General features: G+C 34.7%; 1 protein-coding gene across 1 annotated transcript in view; it reads right to left on the reverse strand.

Annotated features, from left to right (window-relative positions):
• The window catches only part of TTC27 (tetratricopeptide repeat domain 27), a 123,447-nt gene that overhangs the window by 45,729 nt on the left and 50,503 nt on the right, over window positions 1–27,215 (reverse strand). Inside the window, exon 10 of the mRNA XM_027641652.1 lies at window positions 10,889–11,002. Within this exon, the coding sequence (XP_027497453.1) occupies window positions 10,889–11,002 (114 nt within the window). The remainder of the gene's footprint in view (window positions 1–10,888; window positions 11,003–27,215) is intronic.

Raw genomic sequence — 27,215 nt, forward strand, 5'->3', positions numbered from 1 at the left:
CAGTCCTCACTCCCCACTGCAGCATCACAGTTACAAACCAATTTTGAAGCATGAACATTTTCATTTTTGGAATTAGTTCATATTTTTGTAAATGATACTATCATTTAATCTAAAAAAAGAAGAATAACATTTTCCCTTGTTAATTACACAGTAGTCCATTCTTTTCTATTTTATCTTTTCCGCAAGCATTGTTTTCCTTCACTATTTCTACATTTGTCTTGCAGGGATTTGTCACCAGTTTAATGACTTTTTTACAAATCCCTTCACCTGACTTTGTGTGAATCCATATTCTCAAGGTCAAAGATTACAAATCCCCACAGCTTACACTTCATAGTTTTGCTGCAGAAACTGATCTGCTGAAATCTTACTGGTGTTCAAGAAACAAATTTTCTAAAGTATTCTCCTTGATTATCTTTGCTGTTGACCTGCATAATAAAAGTGAAATGCTTCCAATGTACTGTTCTCAGACTATATTCTGATTTAGCAATACAAACACTTTCTTGCCCCTAAACACTTGAGAGTAATTCTTTTCAGTTTTTATCAGATTTCCAACTGAAAATCTCCTTTGACAATAAACGCATTGGCTTCCCTTAAAATCACAGCTTGTATGGTGACCTGAGGAAGTAAAATATTTTTGTATCAGAAGAAAAGTCCTTCTGACAGACCATTCATTCTTTATTGGGTATATAAAGACAAGAGCAAGGACCACTAGTTATTGGGGCTTAGTAAGCTGGCTTTGACTTATTACCTTTTCCAACTTTTGCAAATATTAGAGAACCACTATTTCCATATTCATTCACTTTTAATACTTTTAAAACTAAAAGCAGTTTCCAGTCTCATTTCCTGCAATGGTTAAAGCAGCCCTAAAATACCTTCTAATGGAAGAATTTTTCAGAACAATGCTGGATCACTTTCAAAATATTAAAAAACACACAGACATAAACACTTCTATCAATAACATTTGTCTCATTGTTACTGTACTACTTTCCAGCAATTGTTTTTGGACATCTTAGTTTCATTTCATTAAATAAGAAGGTGTTATTCATGCATGACTATGAGTTAGTCTTTCAGGCCTGAATTCATCCTCTGTGTTTTGCAGGACAGTTCACCACGGTCTTGGAACTTCTTGAACTACAATAATCAATGCATTTACTGCCTTCTCATCATGTTGGAAAACTCATGCATTTGGCAGGCTTTGCAGGGCGAGATTCCTTGGAGAAAACAGATGAAAAAGAGAAGTGCTTTGTTTCATTTAACTGACTTAATTTCTTTCCTGTAATAAACTGATTACCACTACCGAATTGTAACTGCAAAACTATCATGATGAGGGCATTTTATACTTGCTCTGTATGTATTTTTATTGGTATGGAAAATTATTAAAATGTGAAAAGAATGCAAAATTCATTCTGTTTCTCTTACCTCAGCTTTCAAAAAGCCATTTTATGGAGTAGTTTCCGTATTTTTAATAGACTACTACCCTTATCAACCAAAATGTGCATACACATTTGTGTCATTGAAGGTGAAGCATAATTAACCAGAGAGAACTATTATAAATGTATGCAATTTCAATTAATATACTATTTCAATCAGCAAATAATTTTGGTGGGGTTTCATTTTTTTCAGTTTTTGGTTGGGTTTTTTTAATTTCCATCTTCTGTTCTTTTCCTTTAAAAGAATAATTTTCACCAGCAATGAGAATCAGACTGTCCTTCTATTATACATAGCCTTATTGCTGTATATCTTTTTAAAACCATAAGGATTCAATGTAAACATGTTTAAGACAACTATCTTTAGCATAAAATTCCTGGGCTATTTTAAATTTAAATGTTAGAGAATGATAAATAGCATTTCTCCTGTCCTAAATAAAGATGTTACCTTGCCATTGTTTTAAGACTTTTCTAGATGGAAATGGAAGTGTGATTAGCAAATAAAGTAAACATACATTATGATCCAAATTAAACAGATTATAGGCCTTGTAACCAAAAGGTCACTATCAAAATAAGTCTTGCATTTACAATTTGCTCCTTTCTTATAGATATCTTAGAAATACATAAGTTCTGATTGCACATTAAAATTAGAAGAACTCAGTGTTTTAGTCCTAATTTTATAAAGCAAACACAAAAACCATGCCTTCATGTCCTGTCAGCTCCCAAGGAGTTCCTCAATTCTGAATAATTGAGGTCTTGAGATATGAAAGAAAACACACCTTTGCACCTGCATAGCTGCTGTTGAAGGCTGCTTTACCCTTTCAACATACTCTCATTCCAGATACTTCATTGGTGATTTTTACCAGATCATTCATCCAATTTTCTTTAAACCTCAGCATCAAAACATGTCCTGTTGGTATATTAACTGAGATTACTAAGTGCAGTTTAAAACATTTTGTAATGAAATATCTAAACATTAATTGAATGTATCAATTTTTCTGTACCTGAGCTTATGTCTTAACTGTGTTATCACTTGGACTTTAAAACTTTGCTGTTCTACAGGTAGTGACTGTGTAATCAATAGAGATATTGAATGTATAAAAAGAGATCAACATTTTTAAGGATTCAATATTCATTAAGGATTCAGTTAAATTATCAGTTTTAAACAGTTATTCTACACTTCCTATTCTATTAAAAAAAAAATCATTTATCACTCCTTGTTGACCGTATTTCAGAAAGTGAACATTTAGAAAAATTACACTTGTTTTACTGCCTAACTCTAGTAGACCTTTTATCTAAGAGGTTTTCCAGTCTAATTCTCTGGTAAACCAGTTAAAGCTGTTTCATTTTTTCTATTTTATATGTTGAAAAACTGGAAAGCTACTGTTTATACAACATTTCCCAGTCTTTTTTCTTTATGATACTCTGGCAATTCATTCTTCTCCACTCTATTACTACCTTGTCCTCAGGCAAACAAATTAACTCTTCCCTTTAAACTTATTCCTTAAGTACCCCCTGCCTTTTTAAGCAAGATTATAATCCAAAGTCATTCACATTGCAATGATTTCAAATTCCAAAACTACTGAGGAAGAGACTACCTCTTGAATCTAATGGACTGGTTTCACCTATGCAACCTCTTTGATGAGAGGAAAGAGAGAAAAAATTGTCAGGCATCTATACAAAAGAATTTGAGGTACTGGACTATCAATAATATTTAGGTTTTGCATAACTCAAGGTGAACTTTTAAGGTGCAAGATGATGCTGACAGTTTGAAGGAAGTATGCCAGCCCAGAAGTTGATTAACGTACTGAAACAGTGCACATCCGTATTTTTTCAAAATGAGTCACATACTAGATTCTTAGAGTGGATGTTTTGGTTTATTATATCAGGCACCAAAAATGTATATTTCACTTTGAAAACAACTAAGAAACAAATATTCACTTAGGTTGTCAGAGTAATTTTGCTAAAAAAAGCTTCATTTTCCTTACAATAGGGCTTTTGCAGCTGGGTGGGGAAGAAAAGCACACAAGAGGAAATGAGTCCAACAATCCCAAATGAAATATAAAGCATTTTGATATCAAAATTAGCACAAAAGAGGTTAAAGTCATGAGTAAGAGATAACTGGATTCATGAGCGCCTTACATAATATTCCCTTTTTGTTTGAAACTGAGAGCAAAGCAGTGTACCAGGCAATTCAGAGCATCCCAATGCAACTGCCCTTTGGAATGTCTTGTCAAGCACTACCACCTAAAGAAGCAGAGTAAAACAAATGAGGTCTCTAATAGCACAGCAGCATTACTGACTTTGAAAATTATGAGCTTACCCTTCTGGACAAATACTGAACCCAAAGTTACTGAGTGTCAGTGCTTAGGATATGGGTTTCAATGTTAAAACCTGTTAATGACTTAAGCCCCCACTTAGAGAAGACAAAATCTTCAGAAAAGTATTTTATGATCTTTATGCCATTTACACTTATTTTTTACTTAGTGTTACCTATATGAAATATAATTTTATAGTTATTGCATTATCCTTATCAAGCAGGTGTACCTTCTTGAATGTTTTTGTTTTCAAAGAAGAAGGTCTCACCTCTTGATTGTTACTTCTATGATTTTTCAAAAGGTGTAAGCAGAACTCCCTCTAAGGTCTGTAGAAGCTAGATTTACAAGCTTACTTTTGAAGGATGGATTTAAAAGATGACCATTCACTTTCTTTTGCAAAAGCAAGAATACTGGTATCATCCATCAATTCAACATAATAGCTCTACATTAAAAATTAGTTCAGATACAGGCAGGCCTATTTGGCTCTCAGGGAAAGAATGTTCCCATTTTCACACAAGCATCATGCCCCCTTTTTAGTATGCCTGCAGGTTATTTATTTGCAGTGCAGCATCAGCCTTTCTAACTCTACTGTCTCAAATGCCAAATATATCTGGCTGACCTTAGCTTTAAACAGTGTCTTTATGTAAGGTAGGAACAGGAGAAGTAGTTGTAGTCCCTCTCCCAAAGACATCTGCATTGAAGGTTACCCCTTCCCTATCAGATGACATGACATTTTTGTCACAGCTCCATCAATATAGCTGCATCCATGGGCCCCAAAACAGTAGACACATGTTTCATGCAATCATAAATGTGGGGACTCCCCCATGGAGGACAACTGCATCTTGTATAGATGCAGGTTCCCTGTTTGTAGCCAGTTAGCTGGTTTTGATATTGCCACTGCTGAACAATAGTCATAAAACAATTTGCACAGGGTGCAAAACCTGCAGAGAACTCCATATACTTCAAAACAGTAAGTCTGCATTAAGTTCCAAGCTTGCTTTTATAGTTCCCAAATCAGTTTATTTTGGGGGAAGGCACAACAGCAGTCAATGCTAAAAAATAGATTCAAAGATTTCTTGCATCAGCTTTGCTTTCTATTTTTCACTAAAGGGGGAAGTAAGGACAAGAATGGAGAAAGAAATAAAAAGAACAATGATCACTGTCAAGTTCAAGTTGAACTACAACATAGGAGGAACAGTCAACTGCCTTGAGATAAGGCAGAGTCTAGCTTGCAGTACTTGGCATATGCACTGGACAATGTGATTGTCTACCAGTATGGGGCTATTTCAAAACATGGTTTGTTATCTCACCTCTGGATACCTATCTCCAGATTAGTAATGATATTTATGACATAAAATATTCATCTATTCAAATTTATTGACAGCTGTAAAGCTTCATCTATTCAATTTAGCAACAGGTGGGAATAGTGTGTCCTCCATGTCATGCACCTGGTCTGTGGAACCTAATTATTTAAATTGTTTAGTTCATTGAAGTTGAGCTTCTGTCTCCCAAGGCAAAGCTTAGGCAGAACAATGTTAATTTTGTGTCCCGGTACTCATATTTTTCTTTGCAACTTACTGTCATCACTTTGTCTGTGAAAAAAGTGCTGTTCAATATGGCTTAAGGATTCTCTTACCACCATCATTCAAAATCTCACAACACAGTGAAGAGAGTCTAAAGGGAGAAAAGTAAATGCCTTCAGAGCTAAGATTCAATGGGAAACGTTTTGAAAAAAATGGGAGGCTTCGTATTTTTGGCTTCTTTTAGAAAGTGCATTGACAGTAGAAGTGGAACAGCTCAGGTGTTGAACATAATTGTCAAATGAGCAAAAACGTTTGTACTTTAAAAGCAGTAGTTGAGAAAATAAGAAGAAACTTTAGCACAGAAAGAATGGTTTCATTCTTTTCCCCACACTAGGTAATAGTGCTGATCCAAAACGGCAAAACCAAGAGCGTGGTAGAAAACTTCTAGGCAGAAATCATTACTTGGAAAATTAAACTACTCAATATTCTCTTTTTCACTAGTAGTACAAAACCACTTCGATTATTCCTGAATAACTCTTGGTAGACTGGATCTGCAATTGCCCTCCCCCCAATCCCCACAATTGCAGAGTGGAAGAAAAACAGAAGGAGGCAAGCACCACCACATTAATTATTTTGAAGTGTGCTAATGAGTTCAGTGTATTCCCAGACTCAGTTGTATCATGTAACATCTTCTGTCAAATATGTCATCTCCTTAAGCAAAATGAAATACGTTCTGGAAATGTGTGTCTTGAGACTGAAATAATAACTATCACCAAGAGGTCACTCTCTCTTGAGATTGCTTTCTGAAGTAATAAGGTTTATTTCTAGGGTTCTGGAGACCTTGTGATTTTGTGTAGAATTCATTAAAGAATGGTTTCATAAAACACCTGGCTTTTTTCCTCTTTTTAAACACCTTTTGGAATATGTGCTTTAATAATAAATACAATTCATAATAGTTAAGAACTACAGGATAGAAGAGGGATGTCTTCTACCATCTACTTACTACCATCATGAAGGAAGTGAGTTAAATCTCTTTCAGTTCTCCAGTATATCTCAGATCCCAGTAATTTTCCACTAAAACTTTCAACTTCATGTTAAAAATATTTATTAGCAATTAATTTTTCTCCTCCTTTCTGCCCTCTCCCATTCCATCCACAACTAAGAGCAATTATTAAAATCTTATTTAATGTACTCCTAAAATACAAGAGGGGGTTAAAGAACAGAAATAGGAACTCCTTGTACAGAGATCTAACAGTTGAACTGAAAGACAGGTGCTGTCATTCCCTCGGTCATGCTAGGTGTCTCTGTTGCTTCAACTGTGGTCTTGAGAGGTCTGATCAGAAAGATATATGACTTAAGAAGCAAAAGAAGTGGAGAAATTTTGTTAGCCTCAAACCCCTCTAGATCAGCTTTTGGGAGGAAAACTGCTTCCCTCTCCTTTTTGAACTCTTCCTTTAAATGTTGAATTTATCCAATGTAGCACAGACGCCAAATAAGGAATTTGGCAAGGAGGTGACAGTTCGCTTTTGATAATAAAAAGGATATGTTTCTATTATAAATGACATAACTTTCTTGCATAACCATTTAGAGACCATCAATATGAAAATAACAAAACAGAAAAGCTGCATTCAAGCTCACAGAGCTCAAGACACCAGTTCTGTCAGATCTGTATCAGTCTTTTCTTCATACAGGCGTATATAAATTTGTTCAGATTTGAAAGAACTGAACATCAACTAGCATGTTTCTATAGTAAGAGCAATTTAAACAAAAAAAATCATTATTTCCCTTTTTCATACATACAGAAAAACATTAGTTGCTGGAGAAAATGACACTCTGAAGTATTATTTAAGTGAAAATTACAGGGCAGTTGACAGAATTCCCAACCACATACATCTGTGTATGACTAAGGATATAAAACAAGATCTCATGTGACCTTTCAATCTTAGACATAATGATTAGCCTATAATATTGCTAGTCTGCTCCCAGCTCTCCTGAAGTCCTATTAAAACACCCTTTTCAAGACACATTTCTCTGCCCCAACAGGCAAATTCCTTTACTGCCAAGAAAAGCAAGCAGGAGAGAACCATATGAAATACTGCATGTGTTGTGCGACGTGCTAGGAAAGCCAAGCGATCAGCTTGCAGGCATGCTGTCACCAGGTGTAACGAGCAGCACAAAATACAGTTGGAAAAGGGGCACATAACAAGCTGATAAAAGCTGCAAGCGCAGAGGTAGCCAGTGTAACCACCCAGACCACGCTGCAGCAAGTAGCTGTAGCAAGTCACTGTAGGATAAGCCTGAGCAGGCTACTGGCATAGCAGGCACATGGCAGCCTCACTTCTTTCACTGTTGGTCCAGCCTAGCAGTAAATGATGCTCTTGTTTCTACCCCACCACCCACCCTTTGTACAAAGCATGGCATTTTAATTCATTTTGCTCCTTTCTTAATATTTTAAAATCCACTGAAATGGAAGAGTAAAATCATTTTGTATATCAAGAAACTACGGTAGGATTCTATCCTTTATGTTTTAAACTGGTTTGTTTGCTTGTGGTTTTTTCTTTTCTTTTTTTTTTTTCTTTTTGTTTAATCATCCCTCACTTTTCTCATTTTTTCATGGCTCCTCAACCACTCAAAATTCCTTTTTTCTCCCCCATTCTGTTACTTGAGCTCTGACTGCACTTTCAGCAGTAATTTGTGGATTAACAGCTTATTCCAACCCATTTTCCACTATTAATAGTGTATGAATTACTTTCTTACAATAAGAGGTAGGTGAAGATCCGAAAACTGATGGAGAAATAGGAAGTGTCTGGTTATGTGGAGAGCTATTTATCAAAAAACTATCCCCATTTTTTCCTGGTTTTTTCCCCCCACCATTTTCCTTTCTTTCCACGATAGTACTTCCCACACTCTTTCACCTACACCCAAATGGAAAAAAACCAATCGCCTAACCTTGAAAAAATCATACTGTATCCAGAGACACATTTTATTTGGCAGTACCTTGATCCAGACTTCTCTATATGTTACACTGGTCATGATTAAATATTCTAGTGGAATGTAAAATAACTGCTTTAGCTTTCAAATGCTGTTTCCTTTTCTTAGAAATATGGTGGAAAAAAGTATTGGCTTTAGAAATCTTTAACCTTATTTCTGTGGATCCAAACCTCATTTAAGCAAAAACTGGACAGACAACCAGTACCATCCAGAAGTAGTTAAGAAAAAACATATCTCCTCCTCTCTTGCAGTTAGCTACTAGCTGAAGTACATTCCAGAGTACCCAGAATGATAATTTTAAAAACTGTTCCAAAGACTACACTATCTGTACTTCGGAGTTTTAGAGTAATCAGAAAAAGGGTTTGAAAATGATCATTCCAATCCCTTTTGAAGTTTTCCAACTAGAAAAAAACTACTTACAAAAGTTTTATAAAAACGCTTTGGCATCAAGTAGGGATATATTTAATATTTTGAGTGTGGCAGCTAAATTCAACCAATATGTCCTCATTTCAAAACCAGCTGCAATTATTTTCAAGTGATTAAAATAAGTAAACAAATATAACGAATCTCACAAAAAAAGATAGTCAAAAAGTGCTTTCTTTGACAAACCAATGCTGTAGCCTGGCTTGCTTTAGGGCTGAAAAGCAGCATATTCCTGCTCAGTGATATTCATTTTAAAAGATGCTTATCAGCTTCAGACCCTGCATAGAAGCAGGTAAGGGTAGAAATGGGGAAAGGAAGGAGAGACAGGAGATACCCAGCATCATGTGCCTATAATGGCTCATGCACTTTTCAGACAACCCTAAAATAATGTAGAAGATTTAGTTCACCCTTAGGCAAGCTGGTTTACAATAATTTTTATAATTTTTTAAAAAAACATTGCAAACAACTGCATTTACACCTCCTCCCTTAACCTAAGGGCTATCTATCTTTATTTAATCTTTCTACAGCAATCTGAACTAGTAAACATGAAATTATAAAACAAACAAAGACTATTAAATCATTTTGAATGACAATTCTATGGTTTTGAAATCCATTTTCTACTGATAAATAGCTGCAGAACTCACTCACTCTTTGGCATCTTAATGAAAATTACATCTCAGCATCTTCATAAATATGATATATCAAACCTAACTTGTGTTATGTAAGAAAATAACATCGTTCATCCTATGTTCTCTGATTCCTTCTTAGATCTGTTAGAACCCATGATATCAAAAAATTCTGATCTGATCTCAGGAATGAAAACCTTAAATGGAAAGTTATTCAAGTTATTTGATTAATTTAGCACATAAAAATCCTTAAACAACTTTGAACTGTTTTTGGAAACTGAGTTTGATCAAATTGACACAAATATGTCATTATATTCAAACGACTAGAAAACTTAATGAAAGAAAACATAAACACACTAAGATTAAAGATAATATTTAAAACCACAGATTCTGTGTCTACTGTGGGGTCATCTTCCAGAATGCCACAACCCATGCTAATTAAATCCTTTGCATTACTGCAGTTGCAGTCAGATAAATGTACTTGCTAAGATAATCCCTTCTTGAAGATTTCTGTCATGAGACTGTCAAACTGTATAATATAACAATTTCCAGTACTCAGGTTTAATCAAGCTAGACAAAATTATTGGAGACACTCCAACTGTTTTATGGCTTAGGGCATCAAGGATCCTGAGATCGCTTCCCAAGTGCCGTCAGATGCTACACATCTCCCAGATTTAGAATCCTGGCTTCCTTGACAGTCTCCTAATGACTACAGGAAATTCCAATATAACAACTCCATGTCCTCATCAGCAAAAGAAAAATGCAGCAGCACATCCAAGCTGCACTCCTTCAAATATCCATGCATCGATAATGATTTTAAATGAAACATCAGCTTTCCGTGATTTAAATACATAGCACCATAATCATAATTTTTAAACGTTCCTGGCTGTTTTAGTCCACAGGACTGTTGCCCAGTGGACATAAATGCCCACTGCTCATGAGTGACAACAAGAATTAACCGCACAAAGATGACAAATGGCTAAAAAACCTTAATACGAAGGTAAAAAAAATCTTGATATAACCTACAGATCTGTCCTTTGAAGAATTTATTTTTAAAATAAATTCTATTAAATGACATTTCAGAAATTTAACATTTCTTTTTTGTATTTGAAAAATGATCTTTTTGTTTGGAACAAGATTATTTAATCATTGCCTCAAACTTGCAAATAAAAATACTAATTACCAAGTATCCCATCAAAATGGTAAATTGAAATTGCTGCTTTGTTCACAAATGTGTTTTCTTGTTCTCACAATACCAATGACTATTTACAAGTTTTCGTGTTTTATAGAGATTATTTACTTGAGCAAAAAAATATCAAAAATTTTAATGGCAGTATAGCAACGTTACATTCATGAACATCTACATCAAACTTCTCAGATCAGAAGGCAGAAACTAGAGGTACAAAACCAGATTTTTTATATATATATATATATAAATAAATATATATAATGTATGTAATTTAGATAGATAGTCATTTTATCTATATATATTTACAGGTAGATTTTATATACATATATGTATACACACACACACACACACACACACACACATATATAATAAATCAGCTCAGAAGTCTTACCTGAGTTTGCTTCATTGCCCGCTCCATTCTGCGAGTACTTCCTTTCTCAAGTTTGGTCCGAAGGAGCAAGGCTGATGTCTGAATGGCCCAGAACTTTGGCTGAGAGAGCAAGCACTGCAGGGAAAAAGAGCATTTTGTCATTATTTAATGTTAAAAGACTCTGAAGACAGTAAAGTTTTGAACAGTTTCTCAAGTATGAATGCTGTTTCCTATTCTGAAAGTCAAACATGTGGCTGCAGTACATGGATGAATTGAAGGCTGTACAGATTACCTTAATCTACTTTCAAGATAAAAAGTGGCCTTCAAAACCAGTTTCTCCTTCTGAGCTACTGCAGCACTGTGTGTACATGTGGTGCATACACCAAACTGCACAAATTAAAACAGCCACTCGGAGTCAAAGAAAAATAAAGAATTTGATACTCAGCTGACCGGCCCAGCCTTCTCCACACCTGCACAGTGGATAGTTTTGGACAGCAGCAGGCATCCTACTTCTCAAGACTGAACAAGTCTAGTTCTGTCTTGGCCCTTCCCCATATGCAAGGTGCCCTGATGTCTGCATTAATAGCACTTTCACATGAAAAACACTGAAATTGCTAAGAATCTGAAGAAAATTAATCTAGCATTTGCCATGACTTGAGAATAACAGGAAAGATTTTTGATTTTAGTAGATGTATAGGCAATATGGAATAATCTAGGTAAAAAGCTTTCCTAAAAACATTTTAATTTCTCACTTTCTCACTTCCCTGCACTGATGCCAGGAACTTAGTGCCAGTCTCCAACCACTGATTTTTAGGAAACTCAAATAGGAGACATGTAGCCAATACAGCTTTGATATCCCTTAATAATTTACAGACCATCTGGATTCTTTCCAGTATGGTTTTAGACACAGTATACCATTCTTCTGTCAGATATTCACTCTGAAAACGGAGACAGCAGGAAAACTTCCTTGCTAATTTTATTGACACTGCAAATATGATCCATCTTCTCTGAGAAAATATATTTGTCTACAGATATTTGCAGACTGGAGAAAAAGCCCCAGCGGTTTTATTCTTTCCTCTCAAAGATCTCCCAAAGCATTAAAAAGTATGCTTTGCTCATGGTTTGTGTTAAATGCCTGACAAATTTCTGTCATATTGTAATCTGTTTTTCTTTTCCCTAGTGTTTTCAAAGGAAAGGAAGCAGAAAGAAATAATCTAAACCAAATTCCCTCCCAACAAAACTACAATAGGAAGAGAGACAACAGCAAATGAAAACATAAATGAAGGCAGTATGAATGCACTTACAGCCAAACACTTCAACATCACCTGATCCTCCCCTTTGAGACCAAGAATCTCTGCACTGACTCTTTCTTGACTTCTACTCAGATTAAAAAACACCCACAGGCATCTACACTGTCCTCTATGTTCTGAGGACCTGGAAGTATTAAGGGAACACAATCACAATGTTCTATATTCTGTAGACTTTCAAGTGCCCTTTTACAAATTATGATCAGTAAATCTATTAACTGGTACAAATCCTAGTCCTCAGAGTTCATCTCTCTCTCCTATTTCATGAAAGTTCAGTCTACTACCTATTTTTGTTTGGTCTTAAGACAAACACAAGCAAGGCATTCTTACCAGAGGACAGTGATTTCTGAATTTATATTTTGGCAGCCATTCCACATGGCTGCTAAACAAAACACCTTAAGGAATTGCTAGGACAAACACTTGAACAATGCCTACTTTAGCTTAAAAGCTTCTTTTGCGAGAAAGGTTACCCTCTTCCCCATTTTCTCCATTATTGGTATTCTGTTGTTTTATTTTTTACTTGAAACGAATTCTTTCTCTCCTACATGATAGTAGATACTAGTATTTATTTTGCAAATGAACACATCTCCCAAGAAGAACAATGACAACTAAAGGGCTTGACTAATAATGCTCCTAAAGATATTTTCAGTCCAGTTACGGCCCTTCTCCAGCAGCACAGTACTTGTCCTCTCACTCTGGTTCACCTCAGCAACTGGCACAAGGAGGGCATGGTACAGAGCCACACCATCCAGCTCTGCAAGAGAACGGGCAGCTCAGGAAAACCTCTCCTCTGTCTCCATGTACACCTCCAACACCACTGTCTAAGCAGGGTGCATGAAGTGTGTATAATCATGCTGCATGAAGTGTGTATAAAGTCATATGAGGAGGACGGAAGAGTGAAAAGAAACAGGGTGGAAGAGAAGTAGAAATAATTACATTTCACTCCTCTGCAGGAGCAATGACAAGTCTTATTTTGAATAACAATCCTGCTTTTTAAAGGTATTCATGAAACAAAATGAAAGGTATACCTGCTGTACAACTACAGAAGAAAAATTTGAGTTCTCCAATGGTTTCATTGATACAAAAAAGCACTGCAACTGCACAGGACAATGAGAAGCAGACCTAGTTTTCATTTAAGATGCACTTGTAATTTTATATTTGTACTGAGCTCAGTCCTGCGCCAGAACTCAAAATGCTCACCTTTTCATTGCCTAATTATAATGTTTAAAGCATCACAGATACAAAATAATACGTTCATAAAGGGCACAAAAGTTTACGCTTAAGGACTGTAAAGAATACTTTCAGAACATGCATCCATAACTATTAAGCAAGCTTTAATCTTCTACCCAAAACGCTGACTTGTTCCAGATAGTAAATACTTTCACGAAAGTGCCAAAGCTTTATATTTTCACCTGAAGCTAAATCTAGACTTTATTAATAGGACCATAGGTTAAAATAAAACATCTGGAAAAAAGAAAGACTTAATCAAGATCATGCAAGTTTTGTCAACATACTTGAAAATTCATTATACTACACCAAAGACAGCTAAGAAAATTAGCAAAATAATTCTAAAACAAAACCACAATTGAGAATCTTCATAAGTCATCTTTGTTCTTACTTTAGGGAAAGAACAATAAAATAAAGAAACACAGGAAAATTGAAAGGGTGAGAAGAAATGAAAGGAAATAAGGTTACACAACATTTTCTGCACAGAATAGAATATTTTCACATGGGAAAACTAATTTCTCCCCACATTTTTTCCTACAAACAAGAATCTTCTATATCATCCTCTCCCAACATATCAAAGTATAAAAAAAGGAGATTACCAAATTATTATAAAAACCAGAATATTTAATTCAATATATCATCCTCACACGACATTCAAATGAAAAAAGATAATGCTGCAAGTCTTAATAAACAAAGCAGTAAATTATTGTACAACACCTTTATAATATCTTCAATACTACAGCTATACAAAAATCAGAATAAGCTAGCAAGAATCCTCATGAAAACTTGTGCCATTGGTACTTCATATGTACACATAGATACCTACCAAATTGCAGTGTTTGGTTTTAAGGAAACTACATACAGGGAAAGCAGCCTGCACCTTAAAATAATCAAGAGTGTAATATATTCAAGATAAAACAGAAAACCTAACCAAAGAACCCTGGGAAATTTGGGACTCGCAGAAAAAGGGTTCCGCAATAATATAAGATGTCCAATCAATAACACAAACCAAAACAAAGTCTTCAGAAGGGCAGATGAATAAGACTGTATCAGTCAGTCATGATTTATAAAACATATAGGTTAGTCAGTGTGACTCTTTTGCATCGCTCCACCTGCTATTTAAAAAAGTTGGTGTTCTTAGAGGAATTCTTCCTGACATCAAAGACAGGAAGAGCTTACATGGGCTTATTAGACATGCTAGAAAAGCTGGAACAGGTAAAGATGATCCTTCTTGACTGCAGCTCTAAATAATTTGAATATTTTCTAACTTTTCCTTATTATAAATCTATGCATTAATCCCATTCTATTATTCCTGTAGATTGCTCACTGATAAACTATCAGTAGCCTTGCAAAGAATTATGACTGTTATGATGGAGCTACCATTTGGAAGTGGACTTGCAAACTGAGCAACTTTAATTGCAACCAGCTGTGGTATTCCCAAGAGTTTGCACATCAGTCCATCAGTGAACCAAAAACATTCTGCTTATTGGCCAAATAGCCAGGATGTGGTAAAATTACTTAATTGAAGGCACAGGCATGAGGCACCCTGAGGATTGCTCTGTTCCTTTGTCATCTCCTCCAAAGACATGACCTTTAGTTTAGATTAGGCTCAGGTTATTTGCTAACATATTTGAAGTTACAAACAAACAAACTGAAAACACTGAGGGGGATTTAAAAAAAAAAAAAAGAAAAAAAAAACTTTTTAGTGTCTTTTCATTAGCCATTTCAGTTAACATACTTCAGCAGCTTTGTTGTTTGCTTTTCCAAAAAGTCACACATAATTAAGATTTTCAAATTACTCATGTGGATTAATTCATGTCTATTTATCATTAGTCTTGCTTCATATAATTTCATATATCTTTATATGATGATTTTCAGTGATTCATTCAGATAATTAACATGAAGACCTGATTTCTTCAATATAACCGAAGGCAAAGTGGTAACCTTAAAACTCATTCCATGTTTCTCTGTAAAATGAGAAAATACCATGGCTTCTTTTCAACATTCTATATTGTGCACAGTAGTCAGGTAAGTACATAAGAAAAAAACCTAGATGGAAGCATGTGACTGAGGTAGGAACAGGGAAAATTCTTGCTTCTTGCACTCACTTTGTAGACATATCTGTTAATCTCTGGTAAAAGACTCTACTACTGAAATCTAACTTACAGGTGTTTAATTTGTTTTTAAGTATACAGCAAAGGATCCTTTGACATAAAAACTTCTATGGAATTCAATCCTCAGAATAAGAGGAGAAAATTGGTATGAGATTAGGGAGGATGTGATTTTTTTTCCACATATTATTCTCATCCAACTAATCTGACACTTAAATTTCTGCATAAATAAAGCAAGTTTTTCTCTTTAAAAGTCATGTTCAAATGGCCCTTACTTAATTTGAAGTTTTTTGGAAGTTTCTCCTAGCATTAAACTAGTGACCAAAAAAGTAAAATGAAGTAAAATTAAAAATAATCAACTTATGGAAAAACCTGAAATATGCAACATTATTGTGGAAAAGTTTCCTTACATTAAATCTATGTATTTTCAACAGAATAGTATTTCACAAAAGATACTTCTTGTGGTTCTGGAAAACTTCGCCCTGCAAAGCAGTTAAATGAACTTTATGAAAATATTTTTAATTGCCTAAGAAAGATTAAGGCAAGCCAAGATCCAGAGGGAAGCAAAAATAATGTAAGTTTTGAGAAAAGACCTAGAAGACCTTACAACAGTAACTCCTCTACTAATTGAGCTAAAGTACAGATGATTTCCAGTAGTACTGGCAGCTTCTGGTTGAAATGGGATTTGTAACTTTAAACAGTAATTCTGTTAGAACTCTATACGGTAAAATAAAGTACATTTGTGATTAAGTGGTTTCCAATACCAGTGCATTTTTTTATGTTGTACTGAAAAGCATAAATATCAGGAGGGTAAGAAAAACACGAAATTTCTAGTTACAATTAAGCAGTAGAACCATGGCTTGGCAACAAAACAAGCCAGTCAATATGACCACTTTTGGCTTTTCTGCTTAGTGTAGGAACACGTAAAAATTTCCTGTTTGCTGGAACAGAGCCATCATCTTAGTTCAAATCCAGTACACATATCTATTCTGATATACATGCCCATCCCAAAGACTTAAAAATAATTAAGAATCAAAAGAAGATTTGATTATACATCATAATTAGCAAACATGATGATGAGGTTTCAGAGCTTAAATTCCTCCTAGTAGTGTTTTTATTCCTATCACAACACTCAACAGTTTACCAATCCTTCAGTGACCAGTAATTAAGAGGAAACTATAATAACTAGGCACACACACAAATCCTCAAAATAAATACACAACTAAAATACAGTACTGTTTTCTAAATAGGCATATTTAACTGAACAAGATGTTTTTGATGTCTACGCTGATTTAAATATATCTGTCAAAAGACTGTTTTTAAGCACAGAATGCTGTTCTTCTGGTGACTATAAACATTTTAATGCAAAAAAAATTGCTTAGCAACCAGCTAAATGAATTGCTATCCTTTTATATAATTAAATTATAAGTTTCTATTTTGCAATTATCACAGTACACATGCTCTGTATACTCAGTGATAAAATTGCCAATAAATCTAAATGCACTTAGAATTACAGAATGTTGAATAACAATTAGAATAAGAAGTTTTTGTCTTTGATACACCATAGTCCTCAGTTCAATGTTACTCCCAAGATTTTTCCTCTTTTTATTTTCTCTCATGGTATTATACACAAACCCTCTCTATTTTTATATGTAATTATATATAATTACTGTATGTAATCTCTATATGTATTATTATATAATTGCATCAAAATTGAACCCTTAAACTAAAATGTGTATTTGTAAACTCCCATCTAATTCATCCCAGACAAAGGCTTAACACTATGATTTTGGAGAGGTTATATTTTTTTCATTCTAACAGGGGAGCTCCTCCAGCATCTTCATAAACCATCATTTTATTGACAATGAATAATCTGAAGTTCAGATGGAAACAACTCCCATACTTAAATATATTTATACAATGCTTATATTTTCTGAGATTATTACCTTAATGCATGACAACTTCAGGTTCAAATTCAAACATAACCTGACAAAAAAAAAAAATCTCCTATTTGACAATTAATTGGAAAAAGTGGCAACAGAACACAACACATCAAATTTGAGCCTACTGACTTCACGGTTTCTCCAAGACAAGTTATGTTAATCTGAAGTTCAATTCCCAATTTATATATCATGAGTATATGATAGTTCTCAACAAAGAAGAAATTATTGGTTAATTTGGGAATAAACAAATAGGATGCTGAAGAAAATTATTTCAAACCATCCTCTTATTTCAGCTTCTGTCATAGATGACAGAATATACACTGGTAATTATATATATATATATATATATATATACACACAGAATAATCACTGGCACTTCAAACAACATTCCCAAATAATAATTTTGGAATTTACACCACTAATCAGTGTGGCAACTCAAGCATCTCTATATTCCTCGCCTTTCTAAGTATTATTGACAAGAAATATTTGATTGCATGTCTCAACAGTCGGATAAGACACAATAATCTGAAAAAACAAATTTGAGGCATCTGTAAATTTGTTTTACAGCAAACCTTCAGATAAATAAACAGTTAATTTCTAGAAACATTAGGACTGCCTTAAGCACAAGTAATTAGAAGATGTAAGACTGTATATTCTCCAGTCACATTTTATTAGCACGAACATCTTCATATTTTCTAAGGTTCAACATGAAAAAAATTACATTAGGATTTTACTCTAGATGATTCTTGTTTCGACTTGACAAATTCTAATCCTATTTGGCATAATTATGTCTTTGGAAAGCAACACAAAGAAGATAGGGTTCACAAACATGGAAAATAGTATTTTCACAGCTTGAGAATGTAAAGTTTCCATAAATATTGTGACAGTGGATATATTTAGTGGTTAGAAGAAAGGCAAAGAAGAAAAGTCTAATTTATATAGTAATTCTAGTTGCTAGCATGGGCTGGCCAATAGACTTCACAGATAGCTTTTTTTTTTCATTTTAAAATAAAATGTCTAAACAGAAGGAATACTTGCATCAGTGTGTATTGTTCTCCACTACATCTTTCCTCCTCAAGGTCAAAAGAATTGTTCAGATAATCAAACAAACATCAAAGGCCCTGCTGATATGTTTTAACAATTATCAAAAGCTGTGCTGTATATGGCTTGACACATCTGTTTAATTTCATACCTTCACTAAACCCTGAAATCTGTCCTACATTTCTAGTCACTCTAACAGTGATTTGGACTGGAAAAAAATCAAAATATTATCAATCAATCCTGCAATGTAGAAGTGCACAAACACCAACGCAAAAGCAACTGTCTTCAAAATTTCTGCTTTTTCCTCTGTGAAACAAGACAGTAATTTTAGCTAGCAACTGACGCATCTTCTTCCATATAGCTGTGACAATTAAAAACAAACAAACAATACACAAATTATTTGTAGTTACAAATTCCTAATTGATCAAACACTCTTAGGGCAAAACTACCAAGACAAGGATAATTTACATTTTTTCTTTGCAAACATGACAAGTTGTATTATCCACTTGAAATGAATTATATTTCAGACATTATTCTAAGTCTTGTGTTAATGTTTCTTTTTCAGGGTTGCATGAGGAAAACGTGTTATTACCTGGTTAGGTCTTTTATTTTTTTTGCCTAGCAGTATCTAATATAAATTCTGCAGGCAGCTTTAGAATATTAAGCCAAGACTTTTTGCACTATAACAACAAAACAAAAAATTAGGCAATGTTTGAGTCCGTATGAAGTGCATGAGCAGAAGTTCTGTATTTTCATTTATTAGGTCTCTCAGTTTTCAGTAAGTCATTACATCATATAGCATGCTATAGAGTCAATCATGGGATCACTTGTGATTTTTTTTTCTAAGATTTCTTCAAATTTAAATGCTCATGATTTAAATGTTACCTTCTTCTTAAACCAGTTGTGTCTGATTGCCAGTTAGGTAAACCAGAGAGACAGGAATTCTCATAATAATAAAGCAACAGAGGAGAAGATTTACTTTCCTGCACTGGCTGAGACATCAGCGTGTGTATTAATATATTAATATTCCATATATATTTCAGTAGGTTTAGACCACACATTCAGTATATTTCTTCCACACTCTAAAACTATTTACTCAACTGTATGACAAGGGTTTATTTTGGTCTATAAAACTAATCCTGGGACTGTTCAACCAAAATAGCTTTTCACCACAACAGGTGTTAGCTGATCATTAGCAGAGCTAGGCTTAAAGCTCTTAACCACAGCCATTAGAAATACCTCTTGGTGTTAAAAAGTCAAAAGCAAGGCCAAAACACCATCAGTGACCTGCATCAAGGGACTAGTTTAATTAGAATGGCATTTTTAAAATTCGCTTTGTCTAGTCTTGTCTGCTAGTCTCAGCACTCAAGTTGTAACATTACATATTGTAAATGCGCAGGATCTTTTGTTGATTTTGACTGCTAAAACAAGAAGACACTATCTGATTTTTTTGGGCATTATTATATACTTCCATGTGTTTGAATGAGATTTTTTCATATATATAATTTGAGAATCGTGGATAACTGAATGAATTTGAAATAAAATATTAATTCTGAGAGCATTAAAATAAAACGTGTGTGTACGCATACACACACACAATGGACACTTCCTTTTTTCACCATCTGCAGTTATGAAGCATTGTTATAAGTTTTCTTTTTGTCCATAGACACTTTATAAGGCAAAAGGTATGCTTTGTATGGATTTAAACATAACAAATACGGAAAAGCAAGCTCACATTAGCCTGCATGGAACAAAAATATAACAAAAAGTAGGGAGACACTTATAGAGAGCTATGAACATGATTCTTTGATTCTATATAATGCAATCTGTTACTTAACTTGCACGCATGCAGGTACATAACTTGGAGAGAAAGCTATGGAAGAAACAATAGCACAAATCAAAGTTATTTTAGATACACTGAAAAAATCAACTCAGATCAGGATTGGCTAGGAAAATGTTTCAAAGCTTTTTTCCGCTTAGGATTTTCTACTTTCTAATTATGATACAAAGACATTATCTGTCAAATTAATTGTTCAGTTCTACTTATACAATCAAATTGCAGATGTATCCTGGATGTCCAGGATTATATAAGTTTTCTTCTTAACAGGCATTGGTAGGCTGATATTTAGCAATTTCTAAGAGCTTAATGCTCTGTTACGATACTATGTGGTAACCATATTGTATCCTCTTGTAAGAGTTAAAAGAAGAATAATTTTTTTATGCTGTTGCTTAAGCTGTTTCTTGGGTTTATTTTTTCTTTTCATTTTGAGAGACTATTTAAGTTCAGAAGTAAGCTTTCCTTGGAGGTTCTCAAATTATTTTTTTTTTACAAAAAGAAAGAAACTAGAGAAGAAAACGAAACGCCATGAAGAAAGAAGATACTGTTTTATTTAAAGGAATCAACTTCCAGCGACTAGTGAAGGGTAAACTGCCTAAGATATGGCTCCTCTTTTCACTTAGAATGGAGTCCAGCCATATTACTGACACTTGCTCTGTTGTGCCAAACATATCACTTATTCTGTGTTATGCTGAAAACAACTTTAGCCAGATTTGACTGTAGTAGCATTGTCTTTTTCAGGTCTGTGGTTTGGACTTGCTCCTGAAACAGCGTAAGTACAGACTTCCACACCACATCACAGTACTGCATTTATTTCCTAAGGCCTAATCTAAACAGCAATAAATCATGTTTTTGGATACAAAAGACTAGACTTTAACTCTTTGGTAGCAATGATAAGGATTTCCCTAGTTATTACAAAACAGCAAATTTCTCATTTTAACTGCTCAGTCTCAGGAATTTCACCATCTGTGCCAAGGTTCTGAACACATCTTGTGCTCTTTAGGTTATATCCTGAAAACCAGAACAACACTTTTTTTTTTTCTCTCTGCACAGGTAGTAAAACAGTGAATTTTGTTTGAGAATGGTTAGATATCATATTTTAAAAACAGATAATTTCAGGACTATATGCAATGGTACATGCTGTCTAAGGACTTGCAATCTGTTTAGCCTCAAGACAAGCAAAGCAAATGACTGAAGAAAGGATGAAAGTTAGAAAACTGATGTCAATGGAGGATATTTTCTAACTTGTTAGAATTGGTCATGTGGGAAAAGAAACATGTCCTACTCCCCACTAGGAAACTACCAAGTAGGTTCTTAAATCCTCTGTCCTTCTTGCTCCACCTCAGCTTCAGTGTTGCCTCTTCTCTCACAAGGAGCATTTTTGGAACACACAGTTCTTCAGGGAGACAGTATGACTTTTAATCTTTCCATTTCTGCTGCCCATGGCTATAGACAAGAACCATGATTTGTCAATACTTTCTTTAGCCTGGTCAACTCTCTCCTTTTTTAAATACTACTTCTTACTCAGCAAAATCCAGACAAAACTACACATTAAGGTTCCCATTTCTTTTTTTCTGCTTCTTTGCTTGTTTAAACTCCTCCAGGTAAACTCAATGCTTGCAGAACTCCAGATTACTGGAAAAATCCTTTAGGCCTGACAGATCCTGCACCCTTATGGAACGGACCCAAGGTGGTAGGATTAGTTTGTTCTGCGTGCCTACTCACATCTATGAGCTCACCACTACAGTTTTTTACTATCAGTGATGCTTCCTGTTCATTTGGTCTATTGACAGCCTCTGAAGAACACTACTCTATATACTGTCGTTATCTCACACCACACAGATGTACTGCAACAGAAACTTTTAACTTTACTTCTGCAATGATAACTTCAGGACAAATATCCATTAACAATAATTACTCTTAAAATACTTTAATTGAGTATCTTTTGCAGGAAGAGAATGTAGGGTAGCAAAAATACTCGTTCCCAGACAGATTTGGAGCACAACCACAAAAATTATACAAAACAATGGAGCCTTAAAAGCTCCCTTCACACCCTCAGTATAAGGCACAAAATCATCTTCTTGAAAAGAATCAATTTAAATGTTTTCATAATTTCGAAAGTTTAGCATTAGTTAAGGGCACAAGAAGAATAACAGTTCCATACATTTTCTACATTACAAAATGAAAATATGTAATTTGTGAACCCATTCTGCTAACTAGTCAAAATTAGCTAGCACATTTTTCTGTAACAGGAAAAGCCAAAAAATATCAGGAATAATTACATGCCTAGACCAGTGATTTATAGTAAGGCTGCCATTGAATTCATTATTTATGTCAGAACAAATTATAGAATTTCTATAAAACGTCTTGACAACCCTCAGTCCATAAGAACAGCTGTCTGTAGAAGAACAGGGAGGCACAGTGAGGGAAAATCCACACAGTGGCAGACCGGACTCTACGGGGAGTGTGTGTCTACCTGGTTTTCCCCCGTTTTGAATGCCAGCATCCACCACAGGAATTCTGCCTACAACAGTCTCTACAGTTCAGCAGTCTACATACTGGGATACTTGGTGTTCACAAATAAGCATAACATGTTGAATGCAAGAGGCATGACTCAATTACTGTTTGCTGGGCTAAGGGGCTAGGAGATGACTCGAGATGACAATTTCAGTGAGACTTCTAGGATGGCCTCAGCAGTTTCCCAAGAAAGTACACATTAACAGATCTCAATGTCCATTAGAGACTTCTTGATTTCTGACTTCATTCAGTTCCTACCTGACTTCACCAGTAGACGTATTTTGTCTTTTTAAAGAGCTACTGCTCTCATAAGCAACAGCATCATGCTGCCAGAGGTCACCAGCGGCCTGGCTTTAAACCTTAAGTGCAAAAGTTTAGTTTCCAGAAGCAAAACAAAGTCGTCACCTTCCTTTCAGAGACTGAGGACACAATGGTCCTGAAAGAAGACTAACTCCTTAAGAAGCAACTAACACCGAGAAAGGAATGGAATAAAAATAGTCAGTGATACATGAGAAAGAAAGGAATTAGGGAAGAGTGAAAGTCAGATAAACAAGAGGTGAGAGTTGACAAAGGAGGGCTGAGGGCAATATGGCATGGGTGAGTAAACAAAAAGGGAAGCTGACATAGGCACAAGTGACTAATACTGGGGGGAAAAAAAAAAGAGCAAGAGACTGCTCTTGGTAGGCAAAAGTAAGTAACGTGCCTAAAGCTGACAGAGTTGTGTAGAGAGAAGCTATAATCTGAATACATTTATTAGAGACCAGAGACAATGTTTGGGATGTGCATTGGCTTAAAAGAAGTTAGACGCGTGAGCTGTAATGGATTAAGATCCAAACACAACAGTCTAGTATCTGACCGGTTGTATTATGCACAGAGACAACAGTGGTTATTAAAATTACTATGAAAATTGGACGAAGAATCATAAATGGTTTTGGTTGGAAGTAATCTTTAAAAACCATTAGTCCAATCCCCCTGCAATGACCAGGGACATCTTCAACTAGATTGGGTTGCTCAGAGCCCCATTCAATTTGACCTTGAATGTTTCCAGGGATGGGGCATCTACCACATCTCTGCGTAACTTGTTCCAGTGTTTTACCACTGTCTTCATAAAAAATGTCCATCTTATATCTCGTCTGAAGAAGCTACGAGACATTTTATTTCGACAAACAAAGGAGGCAATCTTTTTAGTTGTGTACACACCATGCCTTACATTTTCCCAGCTCTATTAGAGATACAACAAACAGAAATAAACATTTGCTTACTATAGATAAGGAAGAGATACAGACTCATAAAAGATACACACTGAGGTTCTTGCACAATAAGCTGTAAGATGAGAAATATGGCCTTATTCCAACAACTAAATGACCTGCTTGCTTTTTGATTCTTACTACTAAGCTATTAACAGCTTCAGACCATGAAAGCTGTTCAAAATACAAACAGTTTTCTAAGCATATTTCCTTCCTTTATTCTAAAAACTGTAAGGGTTTCACTGACATGTATTAAACTAAAAAGCAAAGAAAACGTCTCAGTTTTAGCCAGTGATAAAACCCCAAACCAGGCACAATACTAATTTGGGGGAATGTAATGCATATGCTTTTCCTCTCCAAGTGCTGGAATTTTGAAATCAAACATTTCATTTTACAGTGCAGAAAAATCCTTCCCCGTCTATTTATAGAAATCTGTAAAAGATTTTCTCTCTCATCTTTTGTCTAGACTAGACAGAATTCATTGTAGAATGTGTTGGCCAACATATTCTGACAAATGTACTGAAGAAAAATCTAGCTGACACAAGACATGAAGTCTTTCAAGAAAAAAAGCCTGAGCTCCAATTTAATTAATGCAAGACATGCTTAAGAATAATACAGACAAGGCAGTAAAATCTCAAATATGTCAAAATATACCAACTAATACCTAGTGTCATGATTTTTATTTCAGTTCAGAAAAGTCTCACATCTCAGCTTCCCAGCTAGAAGAACATTAAATAGTGTAAATATTTTAAAACATTTTTGCAAATTGAAACAAGTAGAGTATGATGTTTTTAAACATTTTATTGGCATTTATTTGAATAGTCTTCATAACTAGCAGCTCTACTTGCTATGATTAATGCAGCCAATCCAAACATGTCAGATGTATTTATGTCATACCATATTATCATATATGCTAAGCATATAAATTAAACACAGAAAAAAAAAGTCTGACTTTTCTCACAGTAATCATGAGACTCATTTATGATACACATGACATGAACAGTCCAATGAGCTGGCATTGGTTCGATTTCTTGATGCAATGAGCTAACCTGCTAACCTTCACGAACAGAATATGAACCTTTCTTATTTGTGCATTTGCACAACTGGAAATTACTTTTCATAAGGGTCACAAACGCTTCATGTGAGCTACCCTATGAAGTTTTCTTGCATATTTCATGTTACAATTATGTATTAAAAATAACACTTTCCTTTATCAGCATGTAAGTTATACCAATAAAAATGTATTTGTGGAAGAAAAACACACAAACAGCTGCGCAATGGGGTCCTGCTGGGAAGAACACATGCTTCCCCCCCTTCAGCCATAATGTACTGTTTAAAACATGTTTAAAACAGTACTTGAATTCAAGCATTCTACAGATAAATGTATAATAAATGTGCATACATCCTCCATGTAGATGCATTTAAATGTTTCACAAATTAATTTAATCTTAACTTCTTAATTTCCAGTCAACAGCACTTGAAAATTCCATTTTACTATTTAAATGTGCAGCTTTTGATAAAAGACAAAAAAGGAAACACTGTAGAAATACCAGAATTAGAGCTGCTTAATCTTTGTCCTTCTATAACACAGAGGGCACCATGTTTTTCCACAACATACTGAAGCCAACTAACTCCTTATACAAGGGCAGTACATGGCACAAAACAACACCCAAAATCACTGCTGAACATAATGGGGTTTACTCAAAGGAGGACCGCTAAGCAAGTAAACAGATGTTTCACTGAATCTAAGCTGTAAGTGTTTTTTAGGAAAATTTCTCAAAAATAGGTACTCCACATCCTTCCCCTTTACATCTCCTTTCAAAAACCCATGGTTTATAGACTTAGAACTTGATTAAACATTTTTTGCACTCGAAAATCTTAAACTGACCATCAACAAATGTACCAAAGAAAGTACCAATTAGAAATCCCTTTCAGTAGCCTGGCTACCTAAAACTTCAAAAGTAAAAAGATCAAAGGAAGAAAAAAACTAAATAAAGGAAAACTCATTGGAGACATTTCAGTTTTTCATCCTTAATTTTTGAGGAATAGAAAAAGAAATTCAATCTGGAGCAGGGTAAGATAGATTTATTGCTTATCGAGTTCATATATTTTTTCCCAAAGTGGCTAGAAGAAGAATAGCTAGAATTGACTGCATCTGTTTTTCTTGAAAAAGAAAACAAAAAACAAAACAGTGACATTTTACTGATGATAAATGAATCATTGAGTATCAGACTTACACATTTCAGACATCTTGGGGGAAAGAAAAAATACATCATGACTGCAATCAAAGACTATAACATTCTAATCAAACCTGTCCTAAATTGTGCATTGAATCAAAAAAATCTGTTCCTGCTTCAATATTTCGTCATTAACATAGACCAGAAAGAACGTTTGGTGTACTGATATGAACAATGTTCTACTTCCAGTCAAAAATATAGACATGATATGATCATAGAAAATTAAACTCAAGTTGCTTAGACAGTAGCAAACAAGAATTCAACCATCTTCATTTTTTCCAATGGTATTTACTTTGTAAAAAAAAGGAGACTTGTATTTACTCCTTGTTTAGTTCATCTGTGCTCTTTCCAGTCAAACAGGCAGATCAGTAGAATATGTCACTAAAAAAAGTGACTGCTAGTACTGATAACACATGAATTGAACTGATTGATCAGCAGAACACTGTCAAAAACGGATTATTAAGCACCATATAGAACAGTGAGAATGTCCTATTTCCTTCAGATGATACCTCAGACAGTGTTTTGTTGAAAGGGAGTTTAATTTAATTTTCTTTCTGCAACGAAATCTTTCTTGTTTAAGTAAATTATAATAGTTATAACTGGTGAAGAACATAAGAGGGGGAAGGGAAGCCTGCAACATGTCAACTGGCTGTCAGAGAGGTTGCTAGAAAAAATAAGTGAGCTGCTGATAGATAAAGAAGAAGGAGGAGGGGGAGAAGAAAGGCTGCTGTGGGAAAAAATGTTACTAACTGTCATCAAATTTGCCTGCTTAACTTCTCAAACCCTTAGACAAGCAAATAATCTATTAATATTTAAACATGATTTTCATGTTCTTTTACCACTGCAGTTTCAGTGAGACCACTAAAATTTATTGCTCAAGT

Source organism: Corapipo altera, unplaced genomic scaffold, assembly GCF_003945725.1.
Source record: "Corapipo altera isolate COAL_440 unplaced genomic scaffold, ASM394572v1 48b, whole genome shotgun sequence".
NCBI classification, from domain to species: domain Eukaryota; kingdom Metazoa; phylum Chordata; class Aves; order Passeriformes; family Pipridae; genus Corapipo; species Corapipo altera.